At 42.9% G+C, this 15,081-nt stretch overlaps 1 protein-coding gene across 1 annotated transcript in view; it reads right to left on the reverse strand.

Annotated features, from left to right (window-relative positions):
* Window positions 1-15,081, reverse strand: part of LOC307086455 (uncharacterized protein) — a gene marked incomplete at its 5' end in the record, with an annotated part of 34,040 nt that overhangs the window by 14,160 nt on the left and 4,799 nt on the right. Inside the window, 16 exons of the mRNA XM_079751675.1 lie at window positions 132-167; window positions 360-431; window positions 1,098-1,151; window positions 2,295-2,348; window positions 2,813-2,848; window positions 6,807-6,854; window positions 9,256-9,309; window positions 9,838-9,885; window positions 10,253-10,306; window positions 11,732-11,785; window positions 11,949-12,002; window positions 12,218-12,271; window positions 12,512-12,565; window positions 12,833-12,919; window positions 13,079-13,090; window positions 13,326-13,403. Coding sequence (XP_079607801.1) covers window positions 132-167; window positions 360-431; window positions 1,098-1,151; window positions 2,295-2,348; window positions 2,813-2,848; window positions 6,807-6,854; window positions 9,256-9,309; window positions 9,838-9,885; window positions 10,253-10,306; window positions 11,732-11,785; window positions 11,949-12,002; window positions 12,218-12,271; window positions 12,512-12,565; window positions 12,833-12,919; window positions 13,079-13,090; window positions 13,326-13,403 — 849 coding nt within the window. The remainder of the gene's footprint in view (window positions 1-131; window positions 168-359; window positions 432-1,097; window positions 1,152-2,294; window positions 2,349-2,812; window positions 2,849-6,806; window positions 6,855-9,255; window positions 9,310-9,837; window positions 9,886-10,252; window positions 10,307-11,731; window positions 11,786-11,948; window positions 12,003-12,217; window positions 12,272-12,511; window positions 12,566-12,832; window positions 12,920-13,078; window positions 13,091-13,325; window positions 13,404-15,081) is intronic.

Genomic DNA, 15,081 nt, shown 5'->3' on the forward strand with positions numbered 1-15,081 from the left:
CTCGGACTTGTGTAGATATGTAGAATGAGGTGTTTGGTAACACATGGATTTATGAAGAACATTAGGTCAAATATGTTTGTAAATATGTCATGACAACTGGCCGAAAATATAAAGTATAAATGTACACTTACAGGCTTCCCGTCTGGACCCGGAACACTAGTGTCTCCCTGGAAACAACACCAAACAAACACATGGTAGATGTTTCCTCATTGCATAAAAAAGAAGAAGCCAGCGTAGAAGGACAACTCGAAAACATGGAGGGGAGACTGTAGCAGTTATAGCAAATACATTGAAACCAACAGATGTTTCCCTTCCAGGAAACTGTTCTCACCGAAAAAGAAATAAGTTCAAATAATTACCTTGTCCCCTTTAGTTCCAGGAAGTCCTCTGTTGCCAGGCAACCCCATGTTCCCAGCATGCCCTTGGTCTCCCTGGTGATTGAATAATAATAATATAACAATAATAATAATAATCACACAATAAAAACGTCACGGTATGTGCTTATACACATTACAGTCTGCATACACTGCATACTCATACACAAACTGAAATGGAGGTATTTCACTTAAAATATTATATATAAAACAAATATACATTTCTAGGTTTAAGGGCTGGTTTCCTATTCAAAGGTAGCCTGAGGAAATGTATGATTACCCCAGCTGCCTTGGCCCTATATAATGCAATACTGCAGCCAGGGGCAATGCAGTATGATCCTCCTGTGTATCTGGTTGTTTGCTTGTCCGTAGCCATTTCAGCGAGCCTCAGAGTCTGACTCATTACCTGCTATGGCTGCTAGAGCCACAGAGTAGGAGTAGGTTACCACGCCAGTGACGTAGCTGATTGTTGAAATCCAACATGGCGGCGCCCCGTAACATAAACAACACTTTCACCGTACAATTTTAGCCCTTTTAGCAAGTTCAGCCATTTTTAGTTATTGTACCAATGAGAAGGCAGACAATACATCTGTTATATCAACTAAACGTCAAACTTCAGTTCAGTTAAAGTTAAAGTTCAGCCCTGAAAATGATTGACACGATAAAAAATGTAACACAAGAACTCATAACTATAACTATATATATATATATATATATATATACCTTCAATCCTTGAAGTCCTGGCAGACCGCTGGCCCCTGGAGTGCCCGAACCGCCCTAGAGACAACAACGTATGTTACTACACACACAGCGCACTCTGTTCCCGTCGTTGGGTTATGTTGTGTTGGGTTGTGTTGGGCTGTGCTGTGCTGGGTAGTTTTGTGTTGTGTTGGGTTGGGCTGTGCTGTGCTGTGTTGTGTTGTGTTGGGTTGGGTTCGGTTGTGTTGTGTTGTGGTGTGTTTTGTTGTTTGGTGGTGTGTTGGGTTGTGCTGTGTTGTGTTGTGTTGGGTTGTGTTGTGTCGGGTTGTGCTGTGTTGTGTTGTGTTGGTTTGTGTTGTGTTGTGGTGTGTTGTGTGGTGTTGGAGTGTGTTGTGTTGGAGTGTGTTGTGTTGTGTTGCGTTGCGTTGTGGTGTATTGTGGTGTGGTGTGTTGTGTTGCGTTGTGGTGTGGTGTGTTGTGGTTTGGTGTGGTGCGGTGTGGTGTGTTGTGGTGTGGTGTGGTGTTTTGTGTTGTGTTGTGGTGTTGTGTGTTGTGTTGCATTGTGTTGTGTTGGAGTGCGTTGTTTTGTGTTGTGTTGTGGTGTGTTGTGTTGTGTTGTGGTGTGTTGTGTGGTGTTGGAGTGTGTTGTGTTGTGTTGTGGTGTGTTGTGTTGTGGTGTGTTGTGTTGTGTTGTGGTGTGTTGTGTGGTGTTGGAGTGTGTTGTGTTGGAGTGTGTTGTGTTGTGTTGTGGTGTGTTGTGTTGTGTTGGAGTGCGTTCAGCTGGGTCTTCTGCAGTAGTGCTGATCCCTCCCCAACCCATAGGATGTGTTAACAGGTTAGTTTGAAAACGTGTCCTTACACGGAATGTACAGTAGAGGTAGATATATCAATACGGCAGCAGGTGGAAAACAAATCTAAAAAATAAAAAGGTTACTGAGGTTACTGAACAATTACTGAGGAATAAAACCGATAATGAACTCACTGAAGTTCCATGTTACCAATATGCTGATGTAGGTTATTTTTGGTATATTTTATTTTAATGTCAGATTCTACACTCAAACTAAACAACTTGGTTCCGCAGCTGTTCCCTTATTTTACGTTTAAAGCGTACTCTCGAATCTTTAGAACTTTCTAGTCAGCTTATTATGTTTTTGAGGACCATCCTTTTTTAGCCTCCAAAACTAGACTACAGCTCACACTTCATAATCATACAAAATGTACCTTTGGGCCCTCTCGTCCATCGCCTCCAGGGGGGCCACTGTTCCCGGGGACGCCCTGGAGACAAGCAGCCGATAGAGTTACACACACACACACCAAACCACACAACGCCAGACGGCTGCTGAAATGATTCCCAGTCAAATCAGTCCAACTCAAATATGCTCGGCCTGCGTTTTCCAGGAAACCGTATCACCACCTTCCAGCAGACGGCAGCAAATCCCACAATTCCCAAAGAGTACCCGTGCTCCTAAATGGAATAATGCAGGAGCGCCGAAACAGATATTCTCCGAGCACATTCCTCTCATTAATAACTGCTGGATAGCTCTATCATTTCAAGCCAACGACACTAAAATATACTCTTAAATCTTCCATACAGCACCTTTAAAAGGTTAACAAACAAAGAATTGTTATCAAGGCGGCTGTGACGCAGTTGTAGGATCTTTTGATAATTAACCTTTTTTGGTTATAGTTTTGACTGTATGTTTTCCTTGTGTAATGTGTGTGTCTTGATGTACACCTACCGGTGGTCCCGCCACTCCGGGTGCGCCCATGGCCACCTACCAGACGCACAATCACAACACGTAGGTCAGTAGTGTGATCTAGTTAACATTGGAAACATTCCACGTTACACCAATATTAAATACACGGAAAGCGTTTCCCCCCGAGAGAGAGAGAGAGAGAGAGAGAGAGAGAGAGAGAGAGAGAGAGAGAGAGAGAGAGAGAGAATGAGAGAGAGAGAGAGACAGAGCGAGAGAGAGAGCGAGAGAGAGAGAAAGAATGAGAGAGAGAGAGAGAGAGAGAGAGAGAGAGAGAGAAAGAGAGAGAGAGAGCTGAAATGAGCATAATGCGTGATGTCAGCCACTCTGTCTCTTCTCTGGACAGACCTCACAGTAGAGGATTGATTGGTTAGTGAAGGAGAATGAAGTAAGTTTACTTGGTAACACTTTATAATTGGGTCACATTTATTAAACTTCAATAAGGTATTTCGGTTTTCGTTAGTTAAAGGTAAACTGGTTGCAGTTTTTTTCATGGATCTACGACACCCACGCCTCCTTCTGAACACCTGGGGGAAGAGCGAGTTCTAACGCTGACATTTTGTACCAGAGCCCCAAACGCGAGGTCGTCAGCTCACCGTAAAGGCCACGCACGCACGCACCCCATATCCCTGTCATCCCTGTCATAAAACTGTGCTACGCATTATTTGATTGTGGAGCGGGCATAGAAAACAAAATATTCTCAGTCTATTTCATCCTCCTTGAAGTTCAGAACCAAGTTAGAACCAAGGTCAAGCACTTTGTTAAGCATTGCAATGTATGCACTTTCTTTTTTCTCGTCTCCCACCCTTTCATGTTACAGCTGGCCACAGGCTGACAGAGGAAACCTGAATCATAGGTATCTGGAATACAGCAGCCGCTTCTCTTTCCAAGGGAGGTGGACATTAGGGGAGTGGGGCTCCAGGGCTTGGCCAAATTCTATATGTATGTATGTATAAATATATATATATATATATATGTATATACATAAACCTACAACATCTGTTCTCCGCCAGACATTCAACATTACTGCTCCGGTCTTCCCAGGTCTAAAGCGCTGGTCAGGAAAGCTCACGTTCAAATGAAACGCTTAACTTGAGCGCAGATCTACCGAAAGCTATTTGTAAAACCTAAAAAACGTAAACGTTGATGAAGACTATTTTTGGCATAGGAACGTTACGTTTTTAGGGTTTATTTGAATGTAAAACCAACCGCTCTGGCAAAGGACCTTTAATGTGCCCTGATGTCTCAATAAAACTTAAAAAGGTAGTAAAGAAAATAATAAAAGACAGCATCAGGACAAGACGTGGTCTAGGGTGAGCGACCAGCATGTTTAGAGGAGTTTGGAGGGGGGGGGCAGGCGCCATTGGGTCACTGGAGCGTTGTCCGTGGCTGTGGACGATAAAGGTAGAGGCAGGGGAGGGTCAGGGCCGTAGGTGGAGGTTTTAAGGGACGTGACGTTTGGTTACAACATTGTGGCTTTGAAAAGCAGTCTTGGCCATTACAACAATGGGACCTTTCATAAGGGCTCAGACTCTTTCCCATCACTTGGGCAAACATTGAAAATGACGACTCCTTCTGAAGTAGTGTGCTTTTAAAAGTTGTGGTTTGCTTCACTGTGTTGCCATAAGCCATATTTATATGGTATGGGCATTTTTGATTGTTGTAAGAACGTCCACGTTTTGAAATGTGGCCTTCAAAAAGTTGAACAGAACACCTCTGTGCATTTCTCTCTGTAACTGTTGTCCCCAAAAAAATGTATTGTGAAGGTTACTTTCTATTCACATTGACAGTAACCTAACCATCAAACAAGGTGCTTAAAATAGACTCATTGCATTTTGAGACTGCTCTATGCTTTAATTAGTACATACTAGTTTGTAATTGATAACTTATGCCATATTTTGGCACATTCTGTGGGAGTTTAGGCCCTATTCAACACACACACACACACACACACACACACACACACACACACACACACACACACACACACACACACACACAGACATTCACACAAGCACACACGCACACCAACACTCACACTGACACTGAAACAAACACTCCCACACCCACCCAGGGTCATGAGATCGGTGGTTCCTCACAGCATATCTAGAGCGCTGCATCCTGGGGGATGCAACGGATCAAAGCAGACCGTGTTCCCCACAGGTTGTACAGTCTAGTCTCTCATCGCTAGTGACAGGATGGGTTTACCTCCGCCAAACTTGGTATCTCCTCTTTGCCTGTCACGGTTTAAGCGCTCCACAGCTAAGATGTGATAATTTGAAACCCCCCCTTACTACTTTCAAGTTAAAATATGTTTTCCATATCACTTAAAAAGTGAGCAATGAAATGTCTTAGAGCAAGAGAAGAAAGACTCCCAGCCATGGCTGCCAACACACACACACACACACACACACACACACACACACACACACACACACACACACACACACACACACACACACACACACACACACACACACACACACACACACACACACACACACACACACACACACACACACACACTCACTCACTCACTCACTCACTCTTAGTTACAACCTTGTGAAGTACCTGGAATACCCCAGCCCATGAGTTGGCCTTGTGTGTTTGTGCGTGCATGTGTGTGCATGTGTGTGTGCATGTATGTTTGTGTGTGTGTGTGTGTGTGTGTGTGTGTGTGTGTGTGTGTGTGTGTGTGTGTGTGTGTGTGTGTGTGTGTGTGTGTGTGTGTGTGTGTGTGTTTTCGGTGGTATTTCTGCCTTTGGCTTCACCTGAGGCTTTGGGTATGTTTCCTGGTGGTTTTGCCCCTGCCTACAGTCTCTAAAACTATTTTAAGTTTGTTTACATTAACAACCCAAGCCACTATATTTATATTCATGTATCATATGAACGCACAGACGGACAGCTGGGACTAATTCTGTGGCCTACAGCCTTGTCTTCAACTTGTCCCGATTATTCCATGATGGATATATAGATAACTGTACTGACTTTTGAATAGCTTTTCCAATACTGGAGTTTATCCAAGTCATCTCATTGGGACCACTTTTTAACTGTATCCAACTAAACATTTGCTATATAGTACATCACTACAATAGATACAAAATAAAACTGCTCCAAAAAACAAGTTTTGCAATATAATGTCATGTAAAGCTCTTCCTATTCCTGGAAACTAAGTGTTGTGCATTGGCACATTATTCACTGTGCATAGATTCACATGCAAGTGGTAAAAGTGCTTAGCAATAAATAAAGCAATTGTCAGTCACTACAGCACAGTGAAGACAAATATCCCAAAAGGACTGTTAAATATTTAATATAATCCTGTCCCTATCCTGTCCTGTGTCTTCCTCAGTCTTCTCAGTCTAAATCAAATGCACAAAGGCTGAGCACGCTGAATTCATCTATACAGCAATCACCCTTAGGGTGGATGAGCAGCCTAGAAAAAAATGAAAGGCTATTTAAATGTCTAATTAGTTTGGGTTGGACAATATTTGCGTTCCATGATCTCAGGCTGGCTGAAGAACTCGTTAGTAGAGTTATTTACGTTAAAAGTCTGCAAAGTATGCAAGTGTGTGTGTGTGTGTTTGTGTGTGTTTGTGTGTGTGTGTATGTGTTTGTGTGTCTGTGATTGTGTGTGTGTGTGTGTGTGTGTGTGTGTGTGTGTGTGTGTTTGTGTGTGTGTGTATCTGTTTACGAACATTTTAATGACACGTTCGGTCTAATCTCGCAAACACAAATCCTACCATTGCTAGCATTAATCAAACACAACCAACCCTGATATGCAGAAATACCTGGGTTAACACAAATCATCTTAATAGCCTTTAACTAATTTCTCCTACGGGGGATTAATAAAGTTGTATCGTATCGTAGTCACTACTGATTGAATTACTATCAGCCTATTTTGGAGCAGATTCCCAACACAAGTACAGCTCCTTTTCATGTGCTACAATATAATGAGAAGAGATATATATATTGAACTCACCTGATCGCCTGTCAAAACTCCTGGGACCCCTGCCGCCCCCTTCTCTCCCTGTAACACATGGAATACAGTTAACAGCCTGTACCCCAGAGGTACTCCCTGTAACACATGGAATACAGTTAACAGCCTGTACCCCAGAGGTACTCCCTGTAACACATGGAATACAGTTAACAGCCTGTACCCCAGAGGTACTCCCTGTAACACATGGAATACAGTTAACAGCCTGTACCCCAGAGGTACTCCCTGTAACACATGGAATACAGTTAACAGCCTGTACCCCAGAGGTACTCCCTGTAACACATGGAATACAGTTAACAGCCTGTACCCCAGAGGTACTCCCTGTAACACATGGAATACAGTTAACAGCCTGTACCCCAGAGGTACTCCCTGTAACACATGGAATACAGTTAACAGCCTGTACCCCAGAGGTAACTCGGCGTCACACGATAGCCGAGGGTTTCCGACATCGAACTTAGACCTAAATATGTGGATATATTGATATTTTGTCTTTTTCTTTTCAACATTTAACATTTTCGGGAAATACAATTGCAAACAAATAACTGCGGGCGTTTAGGATGACCCAAGTCTTTTTAGCCTTTTTTTGCTTTAGCCTCCCCTTCCCAGAGCCACTGCCCAGAGCACAATACCACGGCCACAACCATTAAGGCAGCCAGAAAACGGCCTTCCCAAACAGCCGCCTTATGGATGTGGTTAGCTGAGCCAGGGTGTGGGCAGGTTCCAACCTTCAGGATAATCCACAAGGATGTGTAGACTAGGGGTGTTCACATCTTAAAGTACCTATACATGTGCTTTGGAGGCGGTGCACAAATAATAGGGCATGTATGTATCGCCGGAGGCTATTTTTAAAAAGCGTAAGTGTAGAGGTGGGACTTAATTAACCATTAAAAGACTTCAAAGTGACAACCCTCATGGTTTGGTCCAACTGGGTGGGCACCCACAAAACTGTTAGGAAAGATATCAAAGTGCTTTTTACCATACAAAACGGTTAAGCCATTCAACTAAATTATATTAACGTCAAAAATGTTTTTAGTATTTTTGATTTTAACATATTAATTCTTTAATGCTGTATTTTAAAGAGCTTTTAAATTAAATGTTTTCCATCATGGCCCTTATTTTTTCTCCCCATTGAACTTTATGTTATCTTTCAGAACCGGAACCAATAAAACACTTCATTCAGCACTCCAAGGAGAATGCTAACTACTGTGTCGCTCTTCAAAGCTGTAGTTAATTATACCACAGAGCAAGAAAGACATGCGTGGTGCTCCTTGTAATTGGCAAGGAGCGGGTCGCTTGTTAAACTTGGCTATCACTAAACTTTCACTTTTCACATCAAGCAACTAGCTATCAAACTAAGGGTTATCTTCGAGGAAGCCATTCATGTTTACACTTTAAACGGCAAGCTTTAAGTCTTGTTCTGTCATGAAATTCCTGTAATCCTTTCATTTAAATAAATAGCATCGAAAATACCTTCTTGCTCAACTGATGAAATGTTTTTTTATTTATACTTTACATTTAACTTCAGAATATCTTTTTAAGATTGGTTAACAAAATGATTATTTATTTATTAAGTTACGGTAAAGGAATTCCTCACCAGGACTTTCAACGATAGATTATAAACTAACCCCTTACTATTTCATCTTCCATCTTATAAAGCCTAACCCTAAATTGCCAAAGCACTACAAACTGCTATCACAAGACCCAACAAATCTACACCAGTCCTCTGTCTGTCTGTCTGTCTGTCTGTCTGTCTGCCTGTCTGTCTGCCTGTCTGTCTGTCTGTCTGTTTGTCTGCCTGTCTGTCTGTCTGTCTACCTGTCTGTCTGTCTGCCTGTCTGTCTGTCTGTCTGTCTGCCTGTCTGCCTGTCTGTCTATCTGTCTGTCTGCCTGTCTGTCTCTCTGCTTCTCCCTGTCTCTCCCTCCCCTCCACCCTGTCTGTGGCTCCTGAGGGGGTATGATTGGATAACCACCGGGGGGCTCTCTGATGTGGCCACCCTAACCCAATCCCGGGCTCCCGACCGGGGCTGGCCTGGGGTGTGGGGTGACAGGCCCGTGGGTCAGGTGGTAGCAGGGCTTGGCTGCTATTGCAGCTCTTTAATTACACCAGCACACATCTGCTTGTTAAGAGGGAATCTGACATGAGGACGTGGTTCATCTCGAGATGGGCGGGGTTGAGGGAGGGGAGTGGACCTCGCAGAACCGTGGTTTAAGTTAAGCTCAGAGGGCCGGCAATCTAACACTTATCCGTTGTTCTATCTTAAGGTATAGACTGAGTGGAAAGGGGAAGTGAAAGTCGCTGTGAAAAACGGATGTGAAAAACATTTGAGCATTTAACTCCCGGATGCTGCGGTCTACTGAACTTGTTATCAGCAAATGTAATCCCCTTAACCTCTCTTATATAGTGAGTTAGATAGTTAGAGAAGGAGATGCTCACCTTTGCTCCAGCAGATCCAGCCAAGCCATCCGTTCCTTGTGGGCCAGGTTCTCCCTGGACACATCAAGACAGAGGCAGATATAGAGCTGCATGGCTTCATATGCTACATGTATTGTACACATGTAGCATAGAAGGGAACACACATTGAGACACCGTCGGTTCAATAGATTAAACAACAGATGATATTACATGTTCATGTAGTTAATGGGTTTTGGGATAGTTTTGATGCCGGTTGAGAATGCATATCTCGTCATCAGCAATTTGTACAAATGAACGACCATCGTGAGAACACTGATTGCCTAGAGGTTTTTGAACATCAAGCTGCGGCCATATTTGGAAATCAATCACTGGCCAGGCAAGGCCAGACAGAAGCCAAGCGTGAATATCAGGGTGGTCTCACTAGTCTAATGTAGGCCTCCACACATTACCCTTATGCCTTCTCTTTCTAGTTCTATTTGAATGACAATTTATATTGAATACTATAGCGATATGATGCAGAACCGTATCAGCTAGAGAAGAGGAGGTCAAAAGAGCCTGAATAAACATTCAATATAGTGTCATATAGATATGTAGCTCTGATACCTGTGGGCCAGGCAGCCCGACTGCACCCTGAGATCCTGAATCCACCGCCTACGATGAGCAAACGACAAAGAGAAAGCAAAAGAACACACAAAGGTATTGAAGACGGTTGCATCAATGACATAATAGTAAAATGAGCAATGTACAGAATACATTCGTTATGATGTACCAGTAATCTAACTCTTTTTCCCAGTTTTTTAAGTTGGGAATGATGGAAGTAAATGTGCATTGATTTAAGCATCAGCTACAAATGGCTGTAACAGGTGAAAGGGATATCCCTATAAAACCACAGGATCAGCTACAGTGTCTGTTCTCACAAGGCCCCACAGTCAACAGGATATTTGGCCAATGGCATTCCTTATTTTCTGTCATTCAAGCTGGCAACCCTGATCAGAAGGTGGATATTGGCTGTGAATACCTTAGTTCCTGTGCCTTGCTGGTCCAAAGTGTTCAGTATCTCAAACCCAGGTCCCTGTAAGATAAAACAGCATCACACATAGATCTGTGGACTCCTGAGATATGATATATAGTGTTTTACCTGGGATCTGGCACTAGTGATGTTATAGTGAGTAGTGGGGCTATAGTGACTAGTGGGGCTATAGTGACTAGTGAGGCTATAGTGACTAGTGATGTTATAGTGACTAGTGAAGCTATAGTGACTAGTGAGGTTTTAGTGATAGTGAGGCTATAGTGACTAGTGGGGCTATAGTGACTAGTGGGGCTATAGTGACTAGTGGGGCTATAGTGACTAGTGGGGCTATAGTGACTAGTGGGGCTATAGTGACTAGTGGGGCTATAGTGACTAGTGGGGCTATAGTGACTAGTGGGGCTATAGTGACGAGTGAGGCTATAGTGACTAGTGAAGCTATAGTGACTAGTGGGGCTATAGTGACTAGTGGGGCTATAGTGACTAGTGAGGTTTTAGTGATAGTGAGGCTATAGTGACTAGTGAAGCTATAGTGACTAGTGGGGCTATAGTGACTAGTGGGGCTATAGTGACGAGTGAGGCTATAGTGACTAGTGAGGTTATAGTGACTAGTGAAGCTATAGTGACTAGTGAGGCTATAGTGACTAGTGGGGCTATAGTGACTAGTGGGGCTATAGTGACTAGTGGGGCTATAGTGACTAGTGGGGCTATAGTGACTAGTGAGGCTATAGTGACTAGTGAGGTTATAGTGACTAGTGAGGCTATAGTGACTAGTGAAGCTATAGTGACTAGTGGGGCTATAGTGACTAGTGGGGCTATAGTGACGAGTGAGGCTATAGTGACTAGTGAGGTTATAGTGACTAGTGAAGCTATAGTGACTAGTGAGGCTATAGTGACTAGTGGGGCTATAGTGACTAGTGGGGCTATAGTGACTAGTGGGGCTATAGTGACTAGTGGGGCTATAGTGACGAGTGAGGCTATAGTGACTAGTGAGGTTTTAGTGATAGTGAGGCTATAGTGACTAGTGGGGCTATAGTGACTAGTGGGGCTATAGTGACTAGTGAAGCTATAGTGACTAGTGAAGCTATAGTGACTAGTGGGGCTATAGTGACTAGTGGGGCTATAGTGACGAGTGAGGCTATAGTGACTAGTGAGGTTTTAGTGATAGTGAGGCTATAGTGACTAGTGGGGCTATAGTGACTAGTGGGGCTATAGTGACTAGTGAGGCTATAGTGACTAGTGGGGCTATAGTGACTAGTGGGGCTATAGTGACTAGTGAAGCTATAGTGACTAGTGGGGCTATAGTGACGAGTGAGGCTATAGTGACTAGTGAAGCTATAGTGACTAGTGAAGCTATAGTGACTAGTGGGGCTATAGTGACTAGTGGGGCTAAAGTGACTAGTGATGAGAACAAGCAGAAGGGAAGAGGGTTGGTTGGGATGGAGGGAGGGGCTTGCATTAGGTGCTCACCACAGGGCCAGGCGGTCCTGGTGCCCCGCGGATACCAGGAGACCCCACGTCCCCCTATGGAGAGAATGACTTTCATGAGTCACGTTAGCTTGTAGCACAAGCCAGACACATCCACTCAAAGCATCAAAAACATGATCACATCTACTGTTCTGCGCTAATGTTATACATTATGAATATTATTATACAGTTTTATATTTATAGAAGTAATGTTACTTACTTTGGTTCCACTGAGTCCAGACTCCCCTCTGAGTCCAGGTTCTCCTGATTCTCCCTGTAGAAATCACATCAAACTTTAAAATAGATCATGGATATGTAAACAATACGTGAAAACTATGTCTAGCCCAAACGTGATCTGTATTGTAGTTGTTATACTTCCTTAGTCCTTTGTTGTTATTTAGAAAGAACTAAAGCATGACACTACTCAGAAACTGGTTCACCTTTTTACCTGAAGTGAATTCTAAAATGTTAATACATCTCCAAACTCACTTTCAGGCCGGTCTTTCCAGGATCACCGGCCAATCCTGGCAGCCCTGGCTTACCCTGTGTGTGGGGTTATAATGACATTATTTAGCACAGGACTTAAATAAAATGGCTTATTCCAGCGTTTAAGAAAAACATAATTCAAGATTGACCGACATTCAGGTTAGAAGGAAATATATGCAATTGTCTATGATGCGCGTGTACACACACACACACACACACACACACACAGTCACACACAAATACTGCCTATCAGCATTCCGCTGTGTAAAGGGAAGGTTAAGTGAAAGCAGGACTCACAGGCTTGCCGTCAGGTCCTGGTGGGCCCTCTCTCCCCTTCTCCCCTCTGAAGCCCTGGGTAAGACACAACACAACATACGTCAGCGGCAACACTCGATTCAGGCTCTATGTATTTAGAAATATTTAGGAAATCCCCCCTAAAGGCCTCATATATGATGAAACGCAATTCTAGACATGCTTCTTTCACATGTATTATATAATCACATACAATCTCATAAAATGCAGCATGACATATTTCAGATTCTTCAAAATGTGGCCCATAATAATGGCCCATATAGTGACTATTAGTATTAAAAACAACATATGGCAGGGTTGAGTTACCATTGGTCCCGGTAATCCGGTCGATCCCCGCTTTCCCATTGGACAGTTACAGCTCTGGCTGGCTGCAGGCTCGCGGTTGAGTGGACACTGAGGACCAATGGGTAGGTTGGGAAAAGTTCACGTTTTAGTTTGAAAAAGTAGGGCGGAATTTCATAAGCACAGTCTTTGTTATTACCGAAAGACATGAATATGCTAACACAATAACAATAAGTTAAAAGCAATGTTTAAAAAGCAGTACAATCTCACCCTGTCATCCTCCTGAAAAAAAACAAAAAAACAATGAGGATCATTTGTTTGCATTATGCTTTACATGTAGGATGAAAAATGCCCTAAAGCACAGAGCCTTCTGACGAATGAATGACTTGATCATACAACCAACAGCCAACACCAACAATTCAGCTGGAAGCGATCATTTAAAGAAATTGACTGTTTAAGATATGGGTAAACACACAAACTACATCCTTCAGATATAAAACCACACACCCACACTTACCACAGAGAAGATTTCACACGCTGTCTCCTTGTCATTTTGTTCCGGGTCACAGTACAGCCTCATCTTCTGCAGCTCCAACTGTGTGTGAACAAACACTTAGCTAGCATTTTACATCAAAGCAGCCTAAAATACTTTTATGTGACAAAGTTTATGGTCACGAAAATCGGGCCAAAGGACTTTCAGAACGAGCGTCACAAACTTTGGAGGAATGTGACATACTCTAGTCTTCATGGTTGAATGCACTTGTAGCAGTTGACTAGTTGACATGGTCTGGTGGTCTGACTCTTACGACGATGTTCTCTACGGTATTGGGTCACGCCCATACGCTCTCTTTAGTCTATGGTCAGGTAATCGTCTGACTCTTATGACGATGTTCTCTACGGTATTGGGTCGCGCCCATGTCTCTACAGGTAATCGTCTGACTTATGGTCTCTATAGTCGTTGTTCTGAATAAGCTTCTCTTACATCCAAATATCTTGATGCCTGGCTGCTCTCTCGTTCTTCTTCGTCTTCCCTTTTATCTTCTTCATTGTACCTATTATCTCTTCTAAATACAACCATCCCTGTCTACAAGATCCAAATTGTTAGCCCTTACAAGCAGCACTGCACTCTGGAATGAACTGCAAAAAGCCTTGAGACTAGACAATCACGCATCAATTCCTCTTTAAGTTGGAGTCTGTGCTCATGGGATCATTTTCACAGACACATCCTCCTTGAACAATAATGTCTGTATTGTATTTAAAATCCCTCTTTCCAGTGTATATTATTAATATTGGCTATTTTTGTAAGAAGGACTCTGTTCTCCATTGACATGCCAGGTTGAAGATTGGTTAGATAAATTTAAAAAATCTAAACTAAAGTATAGAAACACACTAAGGATATTCAAAAGGCTACATTACTTTTTGCTTCCAAATGCTTCTTTGTTATCCTTTATCCCTGTCTTATTACAAAGTAGTAAATAGTAAACAAACATTTAAGCCCAACCGTGGGGACAGCACCCTCTCTGGTGAAAGATAAGTTGCAACTACTATTACCAATTGAAACAAATTTAATTGAATATGTGGCTCGAGTACGTTGGATGGAACATTGCGGCCATGTTGAAAACTAGGTCAGCTTAAGTGCGCCCGTAGTAGTACCGAAAGCTAAAGAGAGGTAGGTACACGATGCAATGCTGACACATTCTCAACATGATGACGAAAAAACACACACCCCTCACTAGATAGAGCAAGTCTGGGAAATGCAGATTGAGCTGTGAATGTGGGTCGCTCACCACGACACGAAACAGCTGTGAGCAGCTTGGTCTTGACTGGCAGTGCGAGTACGCGCCCATGTTTCTCCGACATTACGGTGGCACGCCAGGTTGTAATTACAGCCTGGGACACACTGTGGCTCACTGTGCCGCCGCTGCTGCTACTGAAGCGGGGCTCGGTGTTTTAAACGAGGCTGTATTTCCGTCCCCACGTGCCGCCTACCTTTTAAGTACTACTACTGTCTTTCAAACATGGGATGCGTTGTAGTTATTTTAAAATCCGCGCTGGCCTGTAGTTCATAATTGGAGTTAAGAGGCATGCAGCTCCAAATAAGTGTGTGGGTGAATATATATATATAGGACCAAAAAAACACTTATCTACAAGTAAAGGATAAACAAACACACAAAATGTGCAAATAAATAAATTGATACAAAAATAATATGTAAATTATTAAATACACATCTGTATATAACATATTACATACATAACATATATTTATTTATCTG

This window comes from Pollachius pollachius (genome assembly GCF_949987615.1).
Source record: "Pollachius pollachius genome assembly, chromosome: 14".
Taxonomy (NCBI): Eukaryota; Metazoa; Chordata; class Actinopteri; order Gadiformes; family Gadidae; genus Pollachius; species Pollachius pollachius.